At 38.2% G+C, this 27,069-nt stretch overlaps 1 protein-coding gene across 1 annotated transcript in view; it reads right to left on the bottom strand.

Annotated features, from left to right (window-relative positions):
• The window catches only part of CDK14 (cyclin dependent kinase 14), a 1,122,917-nt gene that overhangs the window by 358,780 nt on the left and 737,068 nt on the right, over window positions 1-27,069 (bottom strand). Inside the window, exon 11 of the mRNA XM_053714025.1 lies at window positions 13,406-13,469. Coding sequence (XP_053570000.1) covers window positions 13,406-13,469 — 64 coding nt within the window. The remainder of the gene's footprint in view (window positions 1-13,405; window positions 13,470-27,069) is intronic.

Genomic DNA, 27,069 nt, shown 5'->3' with positions numbered 1-27,069 from the left:
AAATGTCAGATTGATATTATATAGCAACCCTACAAACCAATTGCATTAATTAATCACTCCTTTAAAGTGTAACTTTCCACCCCAGCTGCTGTAGCCCACCAGGAAATCTCCTGGTAGGCCAATCCAGCCCTGCTGGGATGTGGCCAATCTGAGCAATTTCTGTCAATCCAAAGTACGTTTTAACTTTAGTAGAGAGTTAATCTTGTCTCTGATGTGTTTGAGATCTATGTTTTAATAAATGTGTTTCCTGTGTCACTAAAGGTTAAATGTATGTTAACACTGCTTAATAATAAATGTTGTGAATGAATCCAGTAAAATATGTAAGCTATGCAAGTTTAAATGAAGTTTTGTGAATTTGTTACAACCACAGCAAAAGCTGACCGATTTGCTTGATTTTTCATCTGTGTTCTCGCCTGGTAATTAATTGGGCTAAAGTTGTTAACTGTGTGTGTATCTGTGTTTCTTAGCTAAGAAATATGAGCATATAATGATTTGCTTAAAGTGTTATTGCTGTAACTTGATTTTAAAGTCATGTAATAATAATAATAATGTGTACATTCTTAATTGTGTGTGCCAATAATAGCATTTTTAGTTTATGTGATCTATTTTTCATGCATGTAAGGACTGGTGAGAGATTTGATGTGTTTCCTCCTGTCTAAGGCATATAAATATATTGTTTTTGCTAACTAAGGAAATTGTAAGTACGATGATGTGTTTGAATTTATATCACGTTCTGGTGAATACAAGACTTTTTCTGGCAGTATTTGTACCCTTTTGTATGGCCCACTGATTATAGAGAGTATGTTTGCACCTTTATAGTTGAAAGAAAATGCTGCAATATCTCAGAATATGCCAGATCCTTCACCATTGTAAAAGACAGAAGGTCCCCCCATGTTTCTATACTGTCCCCTAATATTTGGGCAGAGAGGGGATATATATATATATATATATATATATATATATATATATATGTGTGTGTGTGTGTGTGTGTGTGTCTTACAATGGAGAAAGGTATGAGAATAGGAAGTTTTGTAGCAATTGCCCATTGTAATCATTCTTTAGTGTCAGCTAGAAATTTATAACAATTATACAGAGAAATATGAGTTTTGGGAGTGGCATAATTATAATGATACTGATGGTATATTTTCTACTTACAATGGCTCTTATTGGATCTGTGTTACTAAAGCATCTGTATTTTTCCCTTATTTAACTGGTATGGTATTTACTACTTGGATTTTGTAATTCCAGGTGTTTGACAGTAAAGGGAATTATCTTGTTATAAGGATGTGTTTGCCTTTAAAGAGATTTTGTAGTTTTAACAATGTTATGTATTCTTTCCTCATACAGGAGCGCAAGAGAATTTAGGTTGCATAATTAGCAAATAAATAGTGTTTATATCAGATGAGACAGCTGATTCTACTTAGATCAGATTTGGAGAATTATAAACATTACACGTGGTAGCTTTGCAAAATAAAATAACACTAGGTTAATTATTAGTAGCTCAAAGAGGAGGGTGTGAAGAAATTAAATGTTTTTGTTGACTGTTTTATTTCTCATTGTTGTTACAAGTTTTAGCAAAAGTTATTTAGCATAGCCACATATAGCCTTTTGCCGAAGTATAGCAGTTTTTTCTGGCTTAGTGGTCATGTTTAAGATATCATTTAAAATGTATGGAGTAGCTGTGAGTATGTCATGTTCAGAGCCATTCAGTTATTTCATTTATGCTGACATTGTGCCATACACACGTTAAACATCACTGTCCCTTTAAATTGATCATATGCAGCCTATAAATAGCCACCTCCCAACTTATTCAGTGCTTGGTATTGCATTGTGCTTCTACTAACTGAACTCCTCTCCAGCTTCTCACTGTGTGTTTTCTGCCTCCAGAGCCGTCCGCTCCTGCAACGCTACTTCTAGCCGCCTGTCAGCTGTTTCCTCTCACTCCAAACAGCCGGAGCGGTGACGTCACACGCCAACATTTGCCGCTTCTCGAGTATCTCACACTGATCTGCAGCTCCCAGCTCTGGTCTCCTCTGTGCTAGATTTACTCTCTGCCAGGTACCTAAATGACAATCTATTTTTTGTATATATACATCAGTTAAACCTGCTCTAGAGCGATCTGCTTAGTAATTACTTTTCTAGGTATACCTAATCTGCCTTTTTGCTGTGTTGACACAATACCCTGGTAACTTGCTGTGATTATACTGCTGCATATATTTGGTGAGAATATCACAGTTGGCAGCCATAGAATGATTGCAGCATATCTTACCATCTAGTAATTGCTAAGATGCTATTTGGGTTTTCACATTACTTATTTTGTAATTGATGTTATTACCCAATATTATCCATGCTACAAAATAACATTAGCTGTGGTTCACTCTGAGCACTCATTTATATTTCAGAGACTCCCAATTATCACAGAATACCAAGCCTTAATATGGACCCAGATGAGATCACTACACAGATTCAGACACTCACTCAAAATGTGGGAATACTAACCGATGGGCTTAATACCTTAAAGAAAGAAAATAATGCGCTTAAAGCTTACATAAAAGACTTTGTAGAAACAAAATCCCGTTATCAGGAACCACAAGTTAGTTTACCTGATGTTTTTTCAGGTGACAGGAGAATGTTCAGGGATTTAAAAAATGCCTGTTTTTTGCTATTTGCTTTAAAACCTTATACTTATCCTACAGATAGAATTAAAGTCATGACCACTATTTCTTACTTAAGAGCTGAACCCAGAAGCTGGGCAAACAATTTCCTAGAAAGCAATGATGATCCATACAAGCACTTAACAGCTGAAACCGCCATGAGGTCTCTAAAGCAGAGGAGAAGGGACGTAGAGGATTATATTGCTGACTTCAAGAGGTGGGCAAAAGATACGCAATGGAACAATCTCTGATTGCGAAATCAGTACCGCCTCGGACTTTCAGACGCCATAAAGGATGAACTGTCTCACACAGAACTTCCACCAACCCTGGAAGAGTTGATAAACCTAAGTATCTGCATTGACAGACGCCTACGCGAGAGACAAAGTGAAAGATCATCTTATGACAGCAGTACTAAAAGAACACCACCCACAAGCACTAACTACGCTGCTTAAAAAACAACAACCGAGCCCATGGAGATAGGGTTTCTTAAAGGGCCATTAACCGCTCAGGAGAAACTCAGAAGACGTACACAAAATTTATGTATGTACTGTGCCTCTGATGAGCATCTCGTACACGCATGTCCTGTTCTACAAAGACAAAAACAGGGTAAGACTTTTCCCATATATCATTCAATTAATGCTGCTACTAATTCCTCCTCTTACTGTGAATTATCCCTTCTATTGCAGTGGGACCAGCTACGGGCCAACATCACAGGGATTCTTGATTCTGGTGCTTCTGCTTCGTATATAGATGTGCACTTCACTAATAAGAATAAAATCCCACTAATAAAAAAGTAATCTCCTGTACCTTTAAGGGGAATTGATGGGGAGGTTTTGTCATCAGGACCAGTCACATACTATTCCTCTCTTAGTTTCTACTCAAGACCATCATAGGGAATGCATAACATTTGATGTGATCACTTCACCTGCCTTTCCCATAATTTTAGGTATGCAATGGTTACGCCTACATGACCCACACATTTCCTGGTCCACTCTTACTTTACAGTTTACCTCTAAATACTGCAACACCACTTGCTTTCCTACTCTATTGCTTCAACCCACTTCTACAACTCACAAACAAAACATCCCTCAGGAATACATGGACTTTTCGGATGTCTTTAGTAAAAAAGAATATGAAAATTTACCACCCCACCGACCATATGACTGCCCTATTGACATCTTACCAGGTGCAGTCATACCCTGTGGCCATGTATTCCCGTCTAATCCTGAACTGCAACACTTAAAGTCATATCTAGATGACAACCTGAAGAAGGGCTTCATACGTCCCTCAACTTCCCCTGCAGCCGCAGGAATGTTCTTTGTCAAGAACAAAGATGGGTCGTTGAGACCTATTGTAGACTACAGGCAATTAAATAAGATTACTGTAAAAAAAGGATATCCCTTGCCTCTTATTCCCCAATTGATAGAAAGACTGGAAGGTTCATGCATTTTCACCAAGTTAGACCTAAGGGGGGCTTATAACCTCATCCGGATGAGGGCTGGGGACGAATGGCTGACGGCGTTCCTTACTCGTTACGGATTTTACGAGTACACCGTCATGCCATTCGGTCTCTGTAACGCCCCAGCCACCTTCCAACACTTTATACATGATATCTTCAGGGATGTTCTGGATATCTTCGTCGTCATTTACCTTGACAACATTTTGATATATTCAAAAACACCTTCTGAACATACAAATCATGTTAGACAGGTATTATCTAGGCTGCGGAGCCATTCTCTTTTTGCAAAAGCAGAAAAGTGCATATTCAATTCACAAAGTATTTCCTTTCTAGGATATCAAATCTCTGAAAATGGCATTCAAATGGATGACCCCAAAATACAAACCATAATCAATTGGCCCAGACCGACTAACAAAAAACAAGTCCAAAGTTTTTTAGGTTTCGCGAACTTCTATCGCAAATTTATACACAATTTCGCCTCAGTTGCAAAACCACTAACTAACCTAACCAAGGATAACAGTTTTCTTTGGACACAAGAGTCACAAAACTCTTTTGATCTCCTAAAAAAGAAATTTACATCAGCACCTATACTACGATACCTAAACACTGAATTACAATTCGTCTTGGAAGTGGATGCTTCAGACTTCGCGATTGGAGCTATTTTATCACAAAGAGAACAACTACAACAACCCCTCCATCCTGTCGCTTACTTCTCCAGATGTTTAACTATACCTGAGTCCCACTACCCAGTAGGCGATAAAGAGCTTTTAGCCATTAAGGTAGCTTTTGAAGGGCAACATTTATTGGAGGGAGCTACTTTCCCAACCATAGTTTATACTTACCACCGTAACCTGCAATACTTGAAGTCTACTAAAACCCTCACAGCCAGGCAGGTTCGTTGGAACCTATATTTTTCAAGATTTGATTTTCTCATAACTTACAGACCAGCTGCAAAGTATCGTAAGGCAGACGCACTCTCTCGCCTACCACCTAAGGACTGTTATACCCATTCTCCTCAGTCTGTGATACCTAAAGAAAATTTTTATTATTTCTTGTCGACTCCACTTCATTACTTCGGCGAGAACAACAAGAGGATATTGCCAAACCTCTACACTCACTTGAACTAAATTCTGACTCCTTATACCATCACGAGGGTAAACTATATATACCACCTTCCATAAGAGAATCACTACTACATTCCACACACAAATCTCACCTAGCCGGACATTATGGCATATATAAGACCCAAGAGCTGTTAAAAAGGTCATACTGGTGGCCTAACATGACCACTGACATCTTAAACCACATAAAGAGTTGTTCAGTTTGTGCTACTTCCAACCGAACAAAACAATCACCTTATGGTTTGTTACTCCCAATATCTACACCAACCAGACCATGGCTTGATATCGCAATGGATTACATTGTCGATCTACCCAGGTCTTCAAACAACACTGCCATAGTGGTAATTGTAGATCTGTTAAGTAAAATGATACATTTAATCCCATATCATAAACTACCAACAGCCGCAGAAACCATACAAATCCTCCTTACCCATGTCTTCAGACTACATGGATTACCACAAAGAATCCTCACTGACCGTGGATCACAGTTCACCAGCATCCTATGGGCGGAATTTTGCAAAACATTCTCCATTGATTAGAGGCTCTCGTCGTCCTATCACCCTCAGACCAATGGTCAAACCGAGAGGTGCAACCAATGGGTTGAACAATTCCTATGTTCCTACTGCCACTCCAACCAGCATTCTTGGTCTAGCCTACTCCCATATGCAGAGTTTGTATTCAATAATACGATACATGCCACAATGAAACAAACACCATTCTACATTAATTATGGATATCATCCAACTTTCCAAATTTTACCTGAAAATAACAACTCAGTCCATATAAGTGATTTAGCACAAACCATTACTTCAAATTTCGCCACAGTACGTACTGCAATTGAAGAAGCCAAACAACTACATAAAAGATATTATGACAAAAGAAGAATTCCGGCTCCGCATTATGCAATAGGAGACCTCGTCTGGTTATCCACAAAAAAATTGCGATAACACTCCATCCAGGAAACTTTCACCTTTATATATAGGACCTTTTCCTATCATCAAGATCATCAATGTCAATGCAGTACGTATCCAATTGCCAGACAACCTTAAAATTCATCCAACATTCCATGTTTCCCTACTAAAACCATACCGGACTGTCCGTGGGGCCTCTTGCCTACAATCTCTACCCCAAGTATCCATTGACCCAAACATCGAGTATGAGGTTCACTCCATCCTTGATTCCAGACTCTACCATGGTGTTCTGCAATATCTCATAAGATGGAAGGGGTACAAAGAGGAGGATGATTCCTGGGAACCTGCAAGTAATATTTTGGCCACATGTCTTATCTCCCATTTCCATCAGAGAAATCCTGACAGACTTCGTTCTTGAGCCTCGGAGTGGCTCCTTGAGGGGGGAGTCCTGTCATGTTCAGAGCCATTCAGTTATTTCATTTATGCTGGCATTGTGCCATACACACGTTAAACATCACTGTCCCTTTAAATTGATCTTATGCAGCCTATAAATAGCCACCTCCCAACTTATTCAGTGCTTGGTATTGCATTGTGCTTCTACTAACTGGGCTCCTCTCCAGCTTCTCACTGTGTGTTTTCTGCCTCCAGAGCCGTCCGCTCTGCAACGCTACTCCTAGCCGCCTGTCAGCTGTTTCCTCTCACTCCGAACAGCCGGAGCGGTGACGTCACACGCCAACATTTGCTGCTTCTCGAGTATCTCACACTGATCTGCAGCTCCCAGCTCTGGTCTCCTCTGTGCTAGATTTACTCTCTGCCAGGTACCTAAATGACAATCTATTTTTTGTATATATACATCAGTTAAACCTGCTCTAGAGCGATCTGCTTAGTAATTACTTTTCTAGGTATACCTAATCTGCCTTTTTACTGTGTTGACACAATACCCTGGTAACTTGCTGTGATTATACTGCTGCATATATTTGGTGAGAATATCACAGTTGGCAGCCATAGAATGATTGCAGCAAATCTTTTACCATCTAGTAATTGCTAAGATGCTATGTGGGTTTTCACATTACATATTTTGTAATTGATGTTATTACCCAATATTATTCCTGCTACAAAATAACATTATATATATATATATACATATCTCAGCAGCCGTGGTTCACTCTGAGTACTCATTTATATTTCAGAGACTCCCAATTATCACAGAGTAATTATCTGTAGAAATGCAATAAATGTATTTACTCTGTATTTTATACCCACAATGTTTCCCTGGGTTTACATGACTTAGAATTAAAGGAAATTGTGATGCTTATAAAGGAGTAAAAATTCTGTGGTGCATAATTGTGATTGTATCAGAGTGCGTGCTCATCTTGTGCTGTTTTGTTTCCTTCTTAGACTCCTTCTGACTCGAGTGTCTGTTGCTATGGGATCCATCTGCTTTCCTTGTCTACCCCATGAACAAACCATCGTACATCAGCATGTACCTGCAGATGGACACTTATTCATATGCATAGCACCCTAAGTGCAAATGGACTATGAGGGAGGTGGAGCTCTAAGAGGACAAAGGGCGCCATGTACTAAGCTTCAAAGTGACCATCTGACTGTATTTCGGCGTCAAAATTCGCTCACGATCTGCTTCTCGTATGTACCAATCTGCGATCGGGTCGACAAACGACTATTTTCCTCAGCTATCGTAATTTTATGCAACTGATCGTTCCGAAGCCTTTTTCCACTTACTACATGTTCGATCGCACGTAAATTCCCTGTAATCGGAAATTATGAATGTTGCAACTAATCCGTCCGCTCCAACTTTCACTGTAACTTCGCGTGATTTGCTTCGCGACCATTTAGGTAGCGAATACAATAGAAAACTATAGGGGGTATCAACCTGACGCCAGGTAGAAGTACTTAAGTGAAAGGACTAGACTACTATTGTATCATTATTGGTTTTTGGATCACTGAATGAAGATGGAGACACTTATACACATGTTTCTTTTCTGATTGATTCAATTACGAGGAAGAAGGGCTATACAGGCACCGGTTGACAACAATGGATTGCAAAGAAGGAGAGGTAGAAGAATCCGAGTCCCTAGAGTTTTCCTTACACGTATGGGTTTGGAAAGCATTTCTGATCGGGAGATGTTAATCTTTTTTTTGTTTTGTTTCATAGGGGACGCTGGTTATTTCAGTAGAGAATTCACACCCTATAACAATCCTCGAAGAAGTTGTGAGGTGAAATTCAACGAGGCACACAGATCCACCAGAGGAATCATCGAGAGAGCATTTGGATTGTTAAAAATGCGCTTTCGTTGTCTTGACCATTCAGGTGGTGTCATGCAGTATGCTCCCGAGAAGGTTGCAAAAATTATTCTTGTATGCTGCATTCTTCATAACATTGCGATAAGAAGAGGAATTGAAATTGATAATGAAGAAGAAATTTCATTTGAGAACTTCCCTGAGGTCATCTGTAATGATGCACCAACAAGACAGGCCATTAATGCCAAAAATTATGTCGCAGAGAACTATTTTAAGGATTGATTGCATTAAAAGATTGTATGCACAGGGCTTCTATTTTTTGGTCGTTTGAATAAAAAACTAAATTTTCATTTTCTGAATAAAAAGTTTGATTTTTCATCGTATACTTGTGTGATTTTTATTTGTTTTCATTTTTATAATTAAATAAATTGTAATAAACGGTCAAATTGGAGATTGTTTTTTAATAAAACTTTAATTTTTATTTAAAATCAACATATTGCACAATAACTATATAAACCAAATAATCATAAAGATCTATAATTATATGACTGTCCTACATAACAAAAATACATACACTATACTATTGATAACTTATTACACACAAAAATATATACATAAAACTTCATTTACATTTATCATTCAATGATATTCATCAATATTCTAAGATTTCTGGGAAAATGCACATTCTTATACATGTCAGCAGCCATACGTTGCCGCTTGTCTGACGATTATGACACCTAGATCATCACGTGGGTAGAGAACTAAACCAATCAGGTCGCAGACTGATTCTTAACTTTGCTCTTTCGCGCCGAACGAAGCTTCAAAGTTATCAATAATCCGATTGTCTTCGACACACAGTAGACGCGAAATTTTACGGCTTGGTTTTTAGTACATTCATGTAACGAAGTTCCATCCGCATGGTGCGAATGCCAGCGGATTAATTTTATACGTTCTTTGTGAAAAAATTGACGCCTTAGTACATGGTGCCCAAAGACTGTTCCCAAAGATGTTTGTGCTGTTCCCATGTTATACTTCACTGTGGAGAGTGTATAAGAGCAGGGAACTGTCAATGCTATTTGGGGATGCTAGCTATGCAGGTTGAGAAATAAATAGGCAGTGTTGTTTGGGGGTAGATAGGGGGCTGGTTAGGTCTTTGTGTAAATAGACCAGTAGTTTGGGGATTCTGGGAGGTAGACGGAGAGTATTGGAGAGACCATACTAATATGCAGTGATAAACTGTAGCCTATTTAGTTTTATTATGGTTAGCTATTATAGAAATAAGTGTGTATGTATTTCTCTACAGTAGTTTAATAGATTTGTTAATAGGTTTACACATTTTCTGTGCCATTTATATAGCTGTTTTATTGTATGTTATTCTGTTAGAATAAAAGGGGGCAATGTAAGAATATATAACCAAGCTGCCTCCATCTTGTCACTTTTGCATTTTGTATCTTGTCAGCAGTTCTAAGCTAACACTGAACTGTTGTGTTTCTTAATATATTTGCTTTTGTTATTCTCAAACTTAGCCTACTGACATTTGTTGTTGTGGAATAACCATGCCTGCTAGTATCAACATGTTTTCAATATATTTCTTGTTATCTTATACCAAGGCCAAATGTCTACAATTTTCTTGCCTTTACCATAAATAATTAATTGTCTCAAGTGTTGTTATTTTCCACTGAGTATATTGTAATAAGGGGACGTGTATGAAGCCCCTCTGTGTCAATTGACAATGTATGTGATGTAAACTATATAACCGCATTGTGGGCGGTCAATAAACAGAACAGTTGTTATACTTCATTTATGTGGGCTGACTTCTGTTCCCGAGATCTTGTATCAGGTGTGAAATTCTGCTCTGATAAAGTGTATCCAGCCTCATTAAGTTCCCCTAACAGGTATGGTCTTATGTTGGTATGTGATTATCAGAAGGTGAGCCAGGGATATGATCTTATGTTGGTAAGTGATTATCAGAAGGTGAGCCAGGGGTATGATCTTATGTTGGTAAGTGATTATCAGAAGGTGAGCCAGGGGTATGATCTTATGTTGGTATGTGATTATCAGAAGGTGAGCCAGGGGTATGATCTTATGTTGGTATGTGATTATCAGAAAGTGAGCCAGGGGTATGATCTTATGTTGGTATGTGATTATCAGAAGGTGAGCCAGGGTTATGATCTGATGTTGGTATGTGATTATCAGAAAGTGAGCCAGGTGTATGATCTTATGTTGGTATGTGATTATCAGAAAGTGAGTCAGGGGTATGATCTTATGTTGGTATGTGATTATCAGAAGGTGAGCCAGGGGTATGATCTTATGTTGGTATGTGATTATCAGAAGGTGAGCCAGGGGTATGATCTTATGTTGGTATGTGATTATCAGAAGGTGAGCCAGGGGTATGATCTTATGTTGGTATGTGATTATCAGAAGGTGAGCCAGGGGTATGATCTTATGTTGGTATGTGATTATCAGAAAGTGAGCCAGGGGTATGATCTTATGTTGGTATGTGATTATCAGAAGGTGAGCCAGGGGTATGATCTTATGTTGTGATTATGTGATTATCAGAAGGTGAGCCAGGGGTATGATCTGATGTTGGTATGTGATTATCAGAAGGTGAGCCAGGGGTATGATCTTATGTTGGTATGTGGATTACGGAAGGGCTGAAGGGTCTAGGGCAGTGATGGCTAACCTTGGCACCCCTACATTTCCCATGATTCTCAACTAGACTTCTATTATAAAATTTTCTTCATTCTCATGGTATTCTTTGCTGAAGAGATACCTAAGTTGGTAGTGTGAAAATGTCTGGAGCACTACATGGCAGAAAAAACTGCTGCCAAATAGTGCTGCAGACACATGCACGCTTTTGGGCTTACCTCTCTGCTTTTCAAAAAAGGATTCAAGACAACAAAGAAAAATTGATAATTGAAGTAAATTTGAAAATGGTTTAAAATTACATGCTTTATCTGTATCATGAAGAAAAAAAAAAGTTTGGGTTTCATGTCCCTTCAAAAAAACATTATCCTAAAACAGAAACTCAACTGAAAGGAATGTATTGTTCTAAAGTAACACATTTTACCCAGAGAAAAACACATGGAGGAATCAACCTGTAAGCTACAGTATGCAGCTTCCAAAGAATATCTGCATCAGCCTGTACTGAGAACAAGACCACATGAATCCCACAGAGAGACTGTGAAATGGGTTGGATTTGGGAATATTTGCATCTGTAAAATGGGACAGTTTGGAGAGGGGATGGAACCAAATGTAAAAAAATAATATCTTATGTCATTTAGGCCATATTTACATGTTATAATACACCTTATACTGTACATGTAATCTAAAGACAGCTTTATATAATGCTTATTACTTTTGTATACATAGTACAGTACTGTAATTAGAAAGGTAATACTTGTTGTTTTAAAGGGACAGTCTAATCCAAAATAAACTTTCATTATTCAAATAGGGCATGTCATTTTAAACAAATTTACAATTTACTTTCATAACCAATTTTGCTCCGTTCTCTTGGTAATCTTAGTTGGAAGCTAATTTATTAGACCTTAAAGGCCCCCTCTTATCTGAATGCATTTTGACAGTTTTTTACCACTAGATGGTGTTAGTTCATGTGTGTCATATAGATAACATTGTGCTCACACATGTGGAGTTACCTAGGAATCAGCACTGATTGGCTAAAATGCAAGTCTGTCAAAAGAACTGAAATAAGGGGGCAGTTTGCAGAGGCTTAGATACAAGGTAATCACAGAGGTAAAAAGTATTTTAATATAACTGTTGGTTATTCAAAACTAGGAAATGTGTAATAAAGGGATTAGCTATCTTTTAAAACAATAACAATTTTGGTGTAGACTGTCCCTTTAAATAAATATAGACTAGTATTTGCATTTTAGAACACACACAAAAAAAAAGAAGAAAAAAAGAGAGAGGATTGTGACTTATAGGTAGGGAAAATTAGTAATTTTTTTTTTATTTTTATTTTTTTTAAATAGCAATGAAAAGGTTTGGATTTCAGAATAATAAATACATCTCTATGTTTTGATTTCTAAAGAAGAGACCAGGATGCTAGAGAGAGGTGCCCGGATGCCCTGGAAAAGGACAGCACAGGGGAAGAATCAGGGTAGACTGGGCAGGATCATGTCTGCTGGAGGTGAAATCAGGAGAATATTAGTGGCAGGACAGAGGGACAGAAAGAGGGACAACCTTGTAAAATGCAGCAAAGGGCCCTGCTTTACCTTATTTCTTTACATTATGTGTAGCAGGAATGGTGCTGAACACTGTTGCAAAAGTATTACATAAAATGTTTCTATTAGTAATGTTTAAAACATGCCATTGTAAAGGCAAATGAAAAGCAAATGTTTTCTCTCATAATTTAGATTCTCATTTATTTCTAATATCAAGTCTACTTCATTCTCTTGGCATTCCTTGTTAAAAACAAACAAACAAAAAACAGGTAGGTAGGCTCAGGATAGTGCATGCATTCTTGTAAATCTGCTGCCATCTATTGCTCAAGAGCATTCTTGCAAATATGCTGCCATCTAGCGTTTAAAAACATTCTTGCATATCTCCTTCCATCTAGCACTCCAAATACATGCACGCTACCTACCTAGGTATATTCATCAACAAAGAATTAGCATAAGAACAATTTAAATTTGATAACTCAGGTTAATTGGAAACTTTTTAAAACTGAACATTCTATCTGAATTGTGAAAAAAACTTGGGTTTTCATGTCCCTTTAATGCATATAGCCTTTTAGGTGTGATAAACTATTTAGTGCATAATTAAAAATTAAGAAATGTTTCAAGGGAATTCTTCATTTAAGCACTTTGGAAGAAACCAGCACTGAATATATTATACAGTGTGACAAAGCTGAAGATGAAAACATTTACAGATGTCACCTGAAGCACAAATATGGTTTTAGCTTTAGGTTCAGGTCACAACTTATAATAACATTCAGTACACATAAGTGAGATTTAACTAAAGGCTCTGTATTTTGACTACCTGGTTTAAAATGGGGTAAGGAATTGACTCCAGGCCATGTATCTTCATTGGGCGTTCCAAGAATCTGAAACAAAATACAATTTTTGTTAATCATCATATACTGTAAAACCAAAACCTAATCACAGAAATAAATTTATCACAACAAATAGATGGTGAAGAGCTAGGTCCTATCATGTGTGAGCACTGTGAGAGACAACATATTGGGAGAGTAGTTATTGCACAGAAATACATTTATCACAACAAATAGATGGTTAAGAGCTAGGTCCTATCATGTGTGAGCACTGTGAGAGACAACATATTGGGAGAGTAGTTATTGCACAGAAATACATTTATCACAACAAATAGATGGTTAAGAGCTAGGTCCTATCATGTGTGAGCACTGTGAGAGACAACATATAGGGAGAGTAGTTATTGCACAGAAATATATCACAACAAAGAGATGGTAAAGATCTAGTTCCTATCATGTGTGAGCACTGTGAGAGACAACATATAGGGAGAGTAGTTATTGCACAGAAATACATTTATCACAACAAATAGATGGTAAAGATATAGGTCCTATCATGTGTGAGCACTGTGAGATACAACATATAGGGAGAGTAGTTATTGCACAGAAATATATTTATCACAACAAATAGATGGTAAAGATCTAGTTTCTATCATGTGTGAGCACTGTGAGATACAACATATAGGGAGAGTAGTTATTGCACAGAAATACATTTATCACAACAAATAGATGGTAAAGATCTAGTTCCTATCATGTGTGAGCACTGTGAGATACAACTTATAGGGAGAGTAGTTATTGCACAGAAATACATTTATCACAACAAATAGATGGTAAAGAGCTAGTTCCTATCATGTGTGAGCACTGTGAGATACAACATATAGGGAGAGTAGTTATTGCACAGAAATATATCACAACAAAGAGATGGTAAAGATCTTGTTCCTATCATGTGTGAGCACTGTGAGATACAACATATAGGGAGAGTAGTTATTGCACAGAAATACATTTATCACAACAAATAGATGGTAAAGAGCTAGTTCCTATCATGTGTGAGCACTGTGAGATACAACATATAGGGAGAGTAGTTATTGCACAGAAATATATTTATCACAACAAATAGATGGTAAAGATCTAGTTCCTATCATGTGTGAGCACTGTGAGATACAACATATAGGGAGAGTAGTTATTGCACAGAAATACATTTATCACAACAAATAGATGGTAAAGAGCTAGTTCCTATCATGTGTGAGCACTGTGAGATACAACATATAGGGAGAGTAGTTATTGCACAGAAATACATTTATCACAACAAATAGATGGTAAAGATCTAGTTCCTATCATGTGTGAGCACTGTGAGATACAACATATAGGGAGAGTAGTTATTGCACAGAAATACATTTATCACAACAAATAGATGGTAAAGAGCTAGTTCCTATCATGTGTGAGCACTGTGAGATACAACATATAGGGAGAGTAGTTATTGCACAGAAATATATTTATCACAACAAATAGATGGTAAAGATCTTGTTCCTATCATGTGTGAGCACTGTGAGATACAACATATAGGGAGAGTAGTTATTGCACAGAAATCTTGTGTGAGCACTGTGAGATACAACATATAGGGAGAGTAGTTATTGCACAGAAATATATTTATCACAACAAATAGATGGTAAAGATCTTGTTCCTATCATGTGTGAGCACTGTGAGATACAACATATAGGGAGAGTAGTTATTGCACAGAAATACATTTATCACAACAAATAGATGGTAAAGAGCTAGTTCCTATCATGTGTGAGCACTGTGTGATACAACATATAGGGAGAGTAGTTATTGCACAGAAATATATCACAACAAAGAGATGGTAAAGATCTTGTTCCTATCATGTGTGAGCACTGTGAGATACAACATATAGGGAGAGTAGTTATTGCACAGAAATATATTTATCACAACAAATAGATGGTAAAGATCTAGTTCCTATCATGTGTGAGCACTGTGAGATACAACATATAGGGAGAGTAGTTATTGCACAGAAATACATTTATCACAACAAAGAGATGGTAAAGAGCTATATATAAGAGCACTATATAACTATGTTATACATTTGCAAGAACAGTAGGTGGCAGCAGTGTTTTCTGTCATATACTGCTCCAGAAATGTGCACCCAACCTATCTAGATATCTCTTTGACAAAGAATACCACAAGAACTAAGTACATTTGATAGTATAATTAATTTGAAAACTTTAAAAACAATTGTATGGTATGTCTGACTCACAACAGGCAAATTCTGAATTTAATGTCCCTTTAATAGTCTCACAAAACATTTACCGGGAAAAAGATTACATTTGTAATTCTGCACCTGCGTATAATTTTTTCCTTAATATTTATACATTTTATCTAAAGTTCCTCACATGCAGCTTAGCAGATAAGAAGTGCAGACAATTAACGGGCAATCAATTCAACATTTACTCTCACAAGAAAATGTGTAAGGGAAACAGTATTGCGATATACATAAATTCATTATTTTGCCAACATTTGCTGTAAAATATCTCTGAAAGTGTATATGTCCTTCTCCAACCAGAGAGGCCGAGCAGTCTCTTTTATAATTAAAGGGACAATAAAGTCAAAATTAAACTTTCATGATTCAAATAGGGCATGCAATTTTAAAGGGACAGACTACACCAGAATTTGTATTGTTTTAAAATATAGATAATCCCTTTATTACCCATTTCCTAAGTTTGTATAACCAACAGTTATATTACTATACTTTTTACCTCTGTGATTACCTTTTATCTAAGCATCTTCTGATGGCCCCCTGATCATATGACTTTTTATTTATTTATTATCTATTGACTTGCATTTTAGCCAGTTAGTGCTGCGTTGTGCTGACTCTTAAATAACTCAAAGGACATGAGCACAATGTTATCTATTTGGCCCACATGAACTAGCAGTATCCTGTTATGAAAAGCTAATAAAAAAAACATGTGATAAGAGGCTGTCTGTAGTAGCTTAGAAACAGGCAGAAATTTAGAGCTATGTTGGTTGTGCAAAGCTGGGGAATGGGTAGTAAAGGCAATGCCCATAACTGTCTAACCCCTACTGATAACTGTTTAAATCCTTGCCCCTGGCATGCACAGCACTCTCTGTTAATTAGCAGCCCCCAGTCTGATTCTGCTCTAGACCACAAAGCCTGAACCAAACCATCTGGATTGCCCCTTGAGTCTCCCAGTCTCAGACATCCTGAAGAAAATGCTGAGAGGCATAAAAACATGTTTACTCAAACAGCAGATGGATAATAAACCAGAAGCCATTTAAACTAGAAACTGATCAACCAAATCCTACTAAATGGTGCATGATCTAACAGAGGAGTATAAGGTAAACTCAGTGAAATTAGTACAACTGGTTTAGAGACCAGAATGAATATATGTGATAATATAGAATCTTCAGATGTATTAAAGCACTTAAGGGCTAAGAGAAAGAATACCACCAGGGGCTGAACTACAGGGGGTGCAGAGGTCGCTGTCACTGCCTGCACTGATATCATGTGAGTGTGATGTGATGCTTCACTAGTGTCTCTGACAACAAGGGTTAGTGTTTGTTTTTCCCATTTGTGTTTATGTGTGTGTGTGTGTATGTGTATGTTTGTGGAACCAGCAAATTACAGACCTTGTTACTACAGCATAGGGGACGGGGACGGGGGGTAAACAGTGTCACTATACAGTACCATGTCACAGACTACTGTGGTCACTTTCTAAAGTACTGGGGCGGGTAGGGTTAGGCCAGCCATTTTACCAGCAGATTACAGACTGTGTCATTAACTCACTATATACAGTACTGGTGGGTTAAACAGTGTCCCTATATACAGTAATAGGGGGTCAGACCATCTCACAGACTGTGGGCACATGGTACCTTCTTTTGCAGACATGTAATCTGATTCACATTTTTTTTCCTGTGTTAAATATTAAAAAGAAAATAAGATATGTATCAAATGCACCTTTTTTTGTGTGGGGGGGGTCCTTCTTAGATTCTTGCACCTGGGCCCTGTGGTTTATAGTTACGGCTTTGAATACCACAGCAAAGATGATTCTTTAGACACAACCAGAAAACAGAATATATCTACTTCAATGTAGTTTGCATTAAAAAAATAGACTGAAATTTGTGGTTAGTAAAGCAAAACATGTGCTTGGTTATTAGTTGCAATGTACATGGCTATTAATGCCACAATCCTCTAGTAATTAAATTTAGCCAATAAGTAATAATTTCTTGCAACCTTGTTTTATAATTAATCCTTTTTACAAAAATAAACGAGAGCTAATAATTTGATTTATTACCAGCAGAGGGCACTGCAGCACCATAAAAATCTTTTTTCCCCCCACATTCCATAATGCTGCCAGTCAAAAAATGTATGCCTGTGTTACAGAACAAAGTGTGCATGAATACGGTTATGGACATGATGTGAGAATATTGTATATGTAAGAAACATTGTATATGCATAAAATAGTCTAATTTTCAAACATGTTTGTTTACAGTGAAGCTAAAAGGAGCTGATTAATCCCACACAACATTACCCCAAAACGTTTTAGAATGTAATATTGGTTTTGCACATGGGCAAAATACAATGAAATTATTTCCACAATTTTGGATGACATTAAGAAGCAAATCACCAAAAAAGTAATAAAAGCACTTTTATACTAACAACAATTAGCAAAGTGAATAACCCAACAAGCACACATGCCCACTGTACTCATAAAGACACACACACACGTCACCTATTAGCACCACTGTACTCATAAAGACACACACGTCACCTATTAGCACCACTGTACTCATAAAGACACACACACGTCACCTATTAGCACCACTGTACTCAAAGACACATACACGTCACCTATTAGCACCACTGTACTCATAAAGACACACAAACATCACCTATTAGCACCATTGTACTCATAAAGACACACACACACGTCACCTATTAGCACCACTGTACTCATAAAGACACACACACGTCACCTATTAGCACCACTGTGCTCATAAAGACACACACGTCACCTATTAGCACCACTGTACGCATAAAGACACACACACACATCACCTATTAGTTCCACTGTACTGAAAGACACACACGTCACCTATTAGCACCACTGTACTCATAAAGACACACACATGTCACCTATTAGCACCACTGCACTCATAAAGACACACACACATCACCTATTAGCACCACTGTACTCATAAAGACACACACACGTCACATATTAGCTCCACTGTACTCAAAGACACACACAAGACCTATTAGCACCACTGTACTCATAAAGAAACACACACGTCACCTATTAGCTCCACTGTACTCAAAGACACACACAATACGTATTAGCACCACTGCACTCAAAGACACACAGACATTGCCTATTAGCACCACTGTACTCAAAGACAAACACGAGACCTATTAGCACCACTGTACTCATAAAGACACACACAAGTCACCTATTAGCTCCACTGTACTCAAAGACACACACGAGACCTATTAGCACCACTGCACTCAAAGACACACAGACATCACCTATTAGCATCACTGAATGAAATATTAATGAAGCAGATAAGGATTTTATGCTGTTTTTGGGAGGTTACTATTTGAGCTTTTGGGATATTAACAATAGAAGTATTTTAGGATTGTCATCACAAGAAAAATACATAATTTAGCTGAAGTTCAGAATCGTTATATACCGAAAACAAGGGCAAGATTGTGATCAAAACCATAACGGCTAGATTACGAGTCTTGCGTTATGAGTAAAAAAGCAGCGTTAAGCCTCATAACGCTGCTTTTTTACTACCGCTGGTATTACGAGTCTTGTAGGTACAGCTGTCACGCACACAAAGGTAGTTTCGTTAAGCTCCAACTGACAAGAAACTGTTATAGGTGTGTGGGGCAGGATTCAGAGTCGGGAGCAGAAATTCCCACTTGACAATAAGATGGTTAAAAGTGATCAGATCACAGGACAAGTAAGGTATAAATAAAATCTGTGGTTTATTAAAAAAGAAACAACAGCCTTAATTTGTATTGAGATTTATTTAAATTATATTTAAGTTAGGGGTGTTAGGGTTAGGGTTAGACTTAGATTTAGGGGTTAATAAATATAATATAGTGGCGGCGACGTTGAGGGCGGCAGATTAGGGGTTAATAAATATAATGTAGGTGTCGGCGATGTTGGGGGCAGCAGATTAGGGGTTAATAAATATAATGTAGGTGTCGGTGATGTTGGGGGCTGCAGATTAGGGGTTAATAAATATAATGTAGGTGTCTGCGATGTTGGGGGCAGCAGATTAGGGGTTCATATGTATAATGTAGGTGGTGGCAATGTCTGGAGCGACAGATTAGGGGTTAATTAGTATAATGTAGGTGTTGGCGATGTCGGGGCGGGAGATTAGGGGTTAATAAGTATAATGTCGGAGTCTGCGATGTCGGGAGTGGCAGATTAGGGGTTAATAAGTATAAAATTAGGGGTGTTTAGACTCAGGGTTCATGTTAGGGTGTTAGGTGTAAACATAAATGTGTTTCCCCATAGGAATCAATGGGGCTGCGTTACGTAGCTTTACGCTGCTTTTTGGCAGGTGTTAGGCTTATTTTCAGCCGGCTCTCACCATTGATGTCTATGGGGAAATCGTGCACAAGCATGTATAACCAGCTCACCGCTGACTTAAGCAGCGCTGGTATTGGAGTGCGTTATGGAGCTCAATTTTTCTCTACGCTCACTTCTTGTCTTTTAACGCCGCGTTTCTGAAAACCTGTAATACCAGCGCTGTAGGCACTCTCATTTCATCAGTCCATAAAACCTTAGAAAAATCAGTCTTGAGATATTTCTTGGCCCAGTCTTGACGTTTCAGCTTGTGTGTCTTGTTCAGTGGTGGTCGTTCAGCCTTTCTTACCTTGGCCATGTCTCTGAGTATTGCACACCTTGTGCTTTTGGGCACTCCAGTGATGTTGCAGCTCTGAAATATGGCCAAACTGGTGGCAAGTGGCATCTTGGCAGCTGCACGCTTGACTTTTCTCAGTTCATGGGCAGTTATTTTGCGCCTTGGTTTTTCCACACGCTTCTTGCGACCCTGTTGACTATTTTGAATGAAACGCTTGATTGTTCGATGATCACGCTTCAGAAGCTTTGCAATTTTAAGAGTGCTGCATCCCTCTGCAATATATCTCACTATTTTTGACTTTTCTGAGCCTGTCAAGTCCTTCTTTTGAGGAAGTTGCCTAATAATTATGCACAACTGATATAGGGTGTTGATGTCATTAGACCACACCCCTTCTCATTACAGAGATGCACATCACTTAATATGCTTAATTGGTAGTAGGCTTTCGAGCCTATACAGCTTGGAGTAAGACAACATGCATAAAGAGGATGATGTGGTCAAAATACTCATTTGCCTAATAATTCTGCACTCCCTGTATTGTATAAGGGCATAGTAACTGGAATACATGTGTTGGCCCTATAAGTTAAAGGGACATTCCAGACAAAATGTAAATGCACACATATGAATAGAAACTTATTTGCAATATATTTGTATTGGCAAAAATTCTTCTAGTAAGAGTTATCACTGTTTTAGTGTTAGCATTTTTCTCTGCACATGCATGTGAAGCATAGCTGGATATTCTCAGTGCACCAGCATTTTAAATCATGCAGCTGCTCAGATTGCCAGTGGGGCTTGTATCTTATGTCAGCAATTAACAAATTGAGTCATTACCAGATGTTACAAGCACCTTAGGTTTTCTGAGCAAGTGCAGTGTTTAAGATGCTGGTACACGGTGCATACTTAAATACAGTTTTGATACAGATATAGCTTTTATTAGAAGCATTTTTGCTAACACATTAATATTACAAAAATGCTTCTGTTCAAAACTGAAATGCATCCATGTACTTTCCAATTTTGTCTTAAAAGTTCTTGCTTTCACGATTACCAGTTTTCAAAGGTCCATTTAAACAGGAGATTAATAATACAATTGCTACTATAGCATTTCATAAATATCAGATATGTGCGTTAGCATCTGGACAAATGTAAAATATATATATACACATATATTGTTTTTTATAGCATTCATCCATAAGCAATAGATGAATTTAAAGGGACATGAAACCCAGAATGTTTCTTCATTATTCAGATAGAGCAAGCAATTTTAAACAACTTTCTAATTTACTACTATTATCAAATTTTCTTCATTCTCCTGGTATCTTTTGTTGAAAAGTAGGGACGTAAGCTCATGAGCGTGCATGTGTTTGGAGCACTATATGGCAGCAGTTTTGCAAGACTGTTAACCATTTGCAAGAGCACTATATGGCAGTACTATTTCCTGCCAACTAGTGCTCCAGATACCTACCTATCGGCTAGATTTAGAGTTTTGTCGGTAACGACCCGAGTAGCTAACGCCGTTTTTTTCTGTCCGCACCATAAAAATAACTCTGGTATTGAGAGTCCACATAAAGGCTGTGTTAGGCTCCAAAAAAGGAGCGTAGAGCATATTTAACGCAGCTTCAACTCTCGATACCAGAGTTGCTTACGCAAGCGGCCAGCCTCAAAAACGTGCTCGTGCACGATTCCCCCATAGGAAACAATGGGGCTGTTTGAGCTGAAAAAAAACCTAACACCTGCAAAAAAGCCGCGTTCAGCTCCTAACGCAGCCCCATTGTTTGCTATGCGTAAACACTTCCTACGTCTGCACCTAACACTCTAACATGTACCCCGAGTCTAAACACCCCTAACCTTACACTTATTAACCCCTATTCTGCCGCCCCCGCTATCGCTGACCCCTGCATATTATTATTAACCCCTAATCTACCGCTCCGTAAACCGCCGCTACTTACATTATCCCTATGTACCCCTAATCTGCTGCCCTAACATCGCCGACCCCTATATTATATTTATTAACCCCTAATCTGCCCCCCGCAATGTCGCCGCTACCTTACCTAGACTTATTAACCCCTAATCTGCCGCTCCGTAAACCGCCGCTACTTACATTATCCCTATGTACCCCTAATCTGCTGCCCTAACATCGCCGACCCCTATATTATATTTATTAACCCCTAATCTGCCCCCCACAACGTAGCCTCCACCTGCCTACACTTATTAACCCCTAATCTGCCGAGCGGACCTGAGCGCTACTATAATAAAGTTATTAACCCCTAATCCGCCTCACTAACCCTATAATAAATAGTATTAACCCCTAATCTGCCCTCCCTAACATCGCCGACACCTAACTTCAATTATTAACCCCTAATCTGCCGACCGGAGCTCACCGCTATTCTAATAAATGTATTAACCCCTAAAGCTAAGTCTAACCCTAACACTAACACCCCCCTAAGTTAAATATAATTTACATCTAACGAAATTAATTGACTCTTATTAAATAAATTATTCCTATTTAAAGCTAAATACTTACCTGTAAAATAAATCCTAATATAGCTACAATATAAATTATAATTACATTGTAGCTATTTTAGGATTAATATTTATTTTACAGGCAACTTTGTAATTATTTTAACCAGGTACAATAGCTATTAAATAGTTAAAAACTATTTAATAGTTACCTAGTTAAAATAATTTCAAAATTACCTGTAAAATAAATCCTAACCTAAGTTACAATTAAACCTAACACTATACTTTCATTAAATTAATTAAATAAAATACCTACAATTACCTACAATTAAACCTAACACTACACTATCAATACATTAATTAAATACAAAACCTACAAATAACTACAATAAAAATAAACTAACTAAAGTACAAAAAATAAAAAAGAACTAAGTTACAAAAAATAAAAAATATCTACAAACATAAGAAAAATATTACAACAATTTTAAACTAATTACACCTACTCTAAGCCCCCTAATAAAACAACAAAGCCCCCCAAAATAAAAAATGCCTTACCCTATTCTAAATTACTAAAGTTAAAAGCTCTTTTACCTTACCAGCCCTGAACAGGGCCCTTTGCGGGGCATGCCCCAAGAAGTTCAGCTCTTTTGCCTGTAAAAAAAAACATACAATACCCCCCCTCCCAACATTACAACCCACCACCCACATACCCCTAATCTAACCCAAACCCCCCTTAAATAAACCTAACACTAAGCCCCTGAAGATCTTCCTACCTTGTCTTCACCATACCAGGTTCACCGATCGGTCCTGAAGAGCTCCTCCGATGTCCTGATCCAAGCCCAAGCGGGGGGCTGAAGATGTCCATGATCCGGTAGAAGTCTTCATCCAAGCGGGGCAGAAGAGGTCTTCCATCCGATTGAAGTCTTCATCCAGGCGGCATCTTCCATTGACATCCATCTGGAATGGAGCGGCAGCATCCTGAAGACCTCCAACGTGGAACATCCATCCTGGCCGACGACTGAACGACGAATGACGGTTCCTTTAAATGACGTCATCCAAGATGACGTCCCTCGAATTCCGATTGGCTGATAGGATTCTATCAGCCAATCGGAATTAAGGTAGGAATATTCTGATTGGCTGATGGAATCAGCCAATCAGAATCAAGTTCAATCCGATTGGCTGATCCAATCAGCCAGATTGAGCTCGCATTCTATTGGCTGATCGGAACAGCCAACAGAATGCAAGCTCAATCTGATTGGCTGATTGGATCAGCCAATCGGATTGAACTTGATTCTGATTGGCTGATTCCATCAGCCAATCAGAATATTCCTATCAGCCAATCGGAATTCGAGGGACGCCATCTTGGATGACGTCATTTAAAGGAACCGTCATTCGTCGTTCAGTCGTCGGCCAGGATGGATGTTCCGCGTCGGAGGTCTTCAGGATGCTGCCGCTCCGTTCCAGATGGATGTCGATAGAAGATGCCGCCTGGATGAAGACTTCAATCGGATGGAAGACCTCTTCTGCCCCGCTTGGATGAAGACTTCTACCGGATCATGGACATCTTCAGCCCCCCGCTTGGGCTTGGATCAGGACATCGGAGGAGCTCTTCAGGACCGATCGGTGAACCTGGTATGGTGAAGACAAGGTAGGAAGATCTTCAGGGGCTTAGTGTTAGGTTTATTTAAGGGGGGTTTGGGTTAGATTAGGGGTATGTGGGTGGTGGGTTGTAATGTTGGGGGGGTATTGTATGTTTTTTTTACAGGCAAAAGAGCTGAACTTCTTGGGGCATGCCCCCCAAAGGGCCCTGTTCAGGGCTGGTAAGGTAAAAGAGCTTTTAACTTTAGTAATTTAGAATAGGGTAGGGCATTTTTTATTTTGGGGGGCTTTGTTGTTTTATTAGGGGGCTTAGAGTAGGTGTAATTAGTTTAAAATTGTTGTAATATTTTTCTTATGTTTGTAGATATTTTTTTATTTTTTGTAACTTAGTTCTTTTTTATTTTTTGTACTTTAGTTAGTTTATTTCATTGTAGTTATTTGTAGGTTTTGTATTTAATTAATGTATTGATAGTGTAGTGTTAGGTTTAATTGTAGGTATTGTATTTAATTAATTTATTGAGAGTGTAGTGTTAGGTTTAATTGTAGGTAATTGTAGGTATTTTATTTAATTAATTTAATGATAGTATAGTGTTAGGTTTAATTGTAACTTAGGTTAGGATTTATTTTACAGGTAATTTTGTAATTATTTTAACTAGGTAACTATTAAATAGTTCTTAACTATTTAATAGCTATTGTACCTGGTTAAAATAATTACAGTTGCCTGTAAAATAAATATTAATCCTAAAATAGCTACAATGTAATTATAATTTATATTGTAGCTATATTAGGATTTATTTTACAGGTAAGTATTTAGCTTTAAATAGGAATAATTTATTTAATAAGAGTTAATTAATTTCGTTAGATGTAAATTATATTTAATTTAGGGGGGTGTTAGTGTTAGGGTTAGACTTAGGTTTAGGGGTTAATACATTTATTAGAATAGCGGTGAGCTCCGGTCGGCAGATTAGGGGTTAATAATTGAAGTTAGGTGTCAGCAATGTTAGGGAGGGCAGATTAGGGGTTAATACTATTTATTATAGGGTTAGTGAGGCGGATTAGGGGTTAATAACTTTATTATAATAGCGGTGCAGTCCAGTCGGCAGATTAGGGGTTAATAAGTGTAGGCAGGTGGAGGCGACGTTGTGGGGGCAGATTAGGGGTTAATAAATATAATATAGGGGTCGGCGGTGTTAGGGGCAGCAGATTAGGGGTACATAAGGATAACGTAGTTGGCGGTCGGCAGATTAGGGGTTAAAAAAATTTAATCGAGTGTCGGCGATGTGGGGGGACCTCGGTTTAGGGGTACATAGGTAGTTTATGGGTGTTAGTGTACTTTAGAGTACAGTAGTTAAGAGCTTTATAAACCGGCGTTAGCCCAGAAAGCTCTTAACTACTGACTTTTTCCTGCGGCTGGAGTTTTGTCGTTAGAGTTCTAACGCTCACTTCAGCCACGACTCTAAATACCGGAGTTAGAAAAATCCCATTGAAAAGATAGGATACGCAATTTACGTAAGGGGATCTGCGGTATGGAAAAGTCGCGGCTGAAAAGTGAGCGTTAGACCCTTTTTTGAGTGACTCCAAATACCAGAGTTAGCCTAAAAGCAGCGTTAAGAGCCTCTAAAGCTGGTTTTCACGGCTAACGCCAAACTCCAAATCTAGGCCTAAGTATTTCTTCAACACAGAATATAATGGCAAAAAAACAAATTTGAAAATAGAAGTAAATTGGAAACTTTTTACAAGTGACAAAGAAACTGTTGCGCTACCCTCTATAGATATATCCAAGGATCCTGCCACTATATGAATAATTCCATTGTGGCCATCATATAATATAATTTAAAACAAGAATACATATGATTATAATAAAACTTATGTATCGTGGACTTTCAAAAACAGTCTAAAAGTATGTCCGAAATGCTTAGATCAAAATGTCCACAGTCTCATACACAATTATGTACTCCTGTATGCTGAATGTAATTATAATCCAAGATGCAAAAATGCATAACACTGACCTTAAAAGCGGGGGACTAATTGTTAGTCTGAGACGCAAGTGGGGATCTATTTATAGAGAAATCTTGATCCACCTTGTAGTATCCTCAGAGACCCCACTGTAGTGTTTTATTACGGGCTGAAGCTTTGTGTTGTGGGAGGTTTCCTTTAGAACAACTCCCGAAGTGCTGGCACTGTAGAACAAGGGAAAAGAAAAACACAAGCGCCCACAACGGACCTCTAACGGTAAAAGATTTAATGTAAAGTAAAATTGCGCTATATAAAAGTGCACGTACAAGATTAAAACAAAACAATAGCAATAGTGATTAGTGTCACCGTATGCAGCTCCTTTACCGGACTGTTTCGATCTTAAACTTAAAGGCTCCTGTTAAAATCCTTATGTCATCACCGATAACATACAACAGCGGCTACAAATTGGTTATGTAAAATCCAGCAAGTCAGGGGTGCGTCCGAGCTGATCTGAGATTTTGGATTGGACGCCTATTAGCCAATTAGGGCCCGGCAGGAAAACCGGGAGTTTCAAACAATGACTATTTAATAGCTGAATTTAGTAGCTCTGTAAACATACCTCTTGAAAAAGTCTGGGCACTCCCAGATGAAACGCGTTGAGGAACAGAGGGTCATCGCAGCAGTGCCAACCAGTGCATGAGAAATAAACCAGCCCTGGGAAATAATCTGTACACCAGATCGG

Source organism: Bombina bombina, chromosome 5, assembly GCF_027579735.1.
Source record: "Bombina bombina isolate aBomBom1 chromosome 5, aBomBom1.pri, whole genome shotgun sequence".
NCBI lineage: Eukaryota > Metazoa > Chordata > Amphibia > Anura > Bombinatoridae > Bombina > Bombina bombina.
Note: the sequence above shows the minus strand (reverse complement) of the source record. Positions and strands in the feature narration are given on the sequence as shown.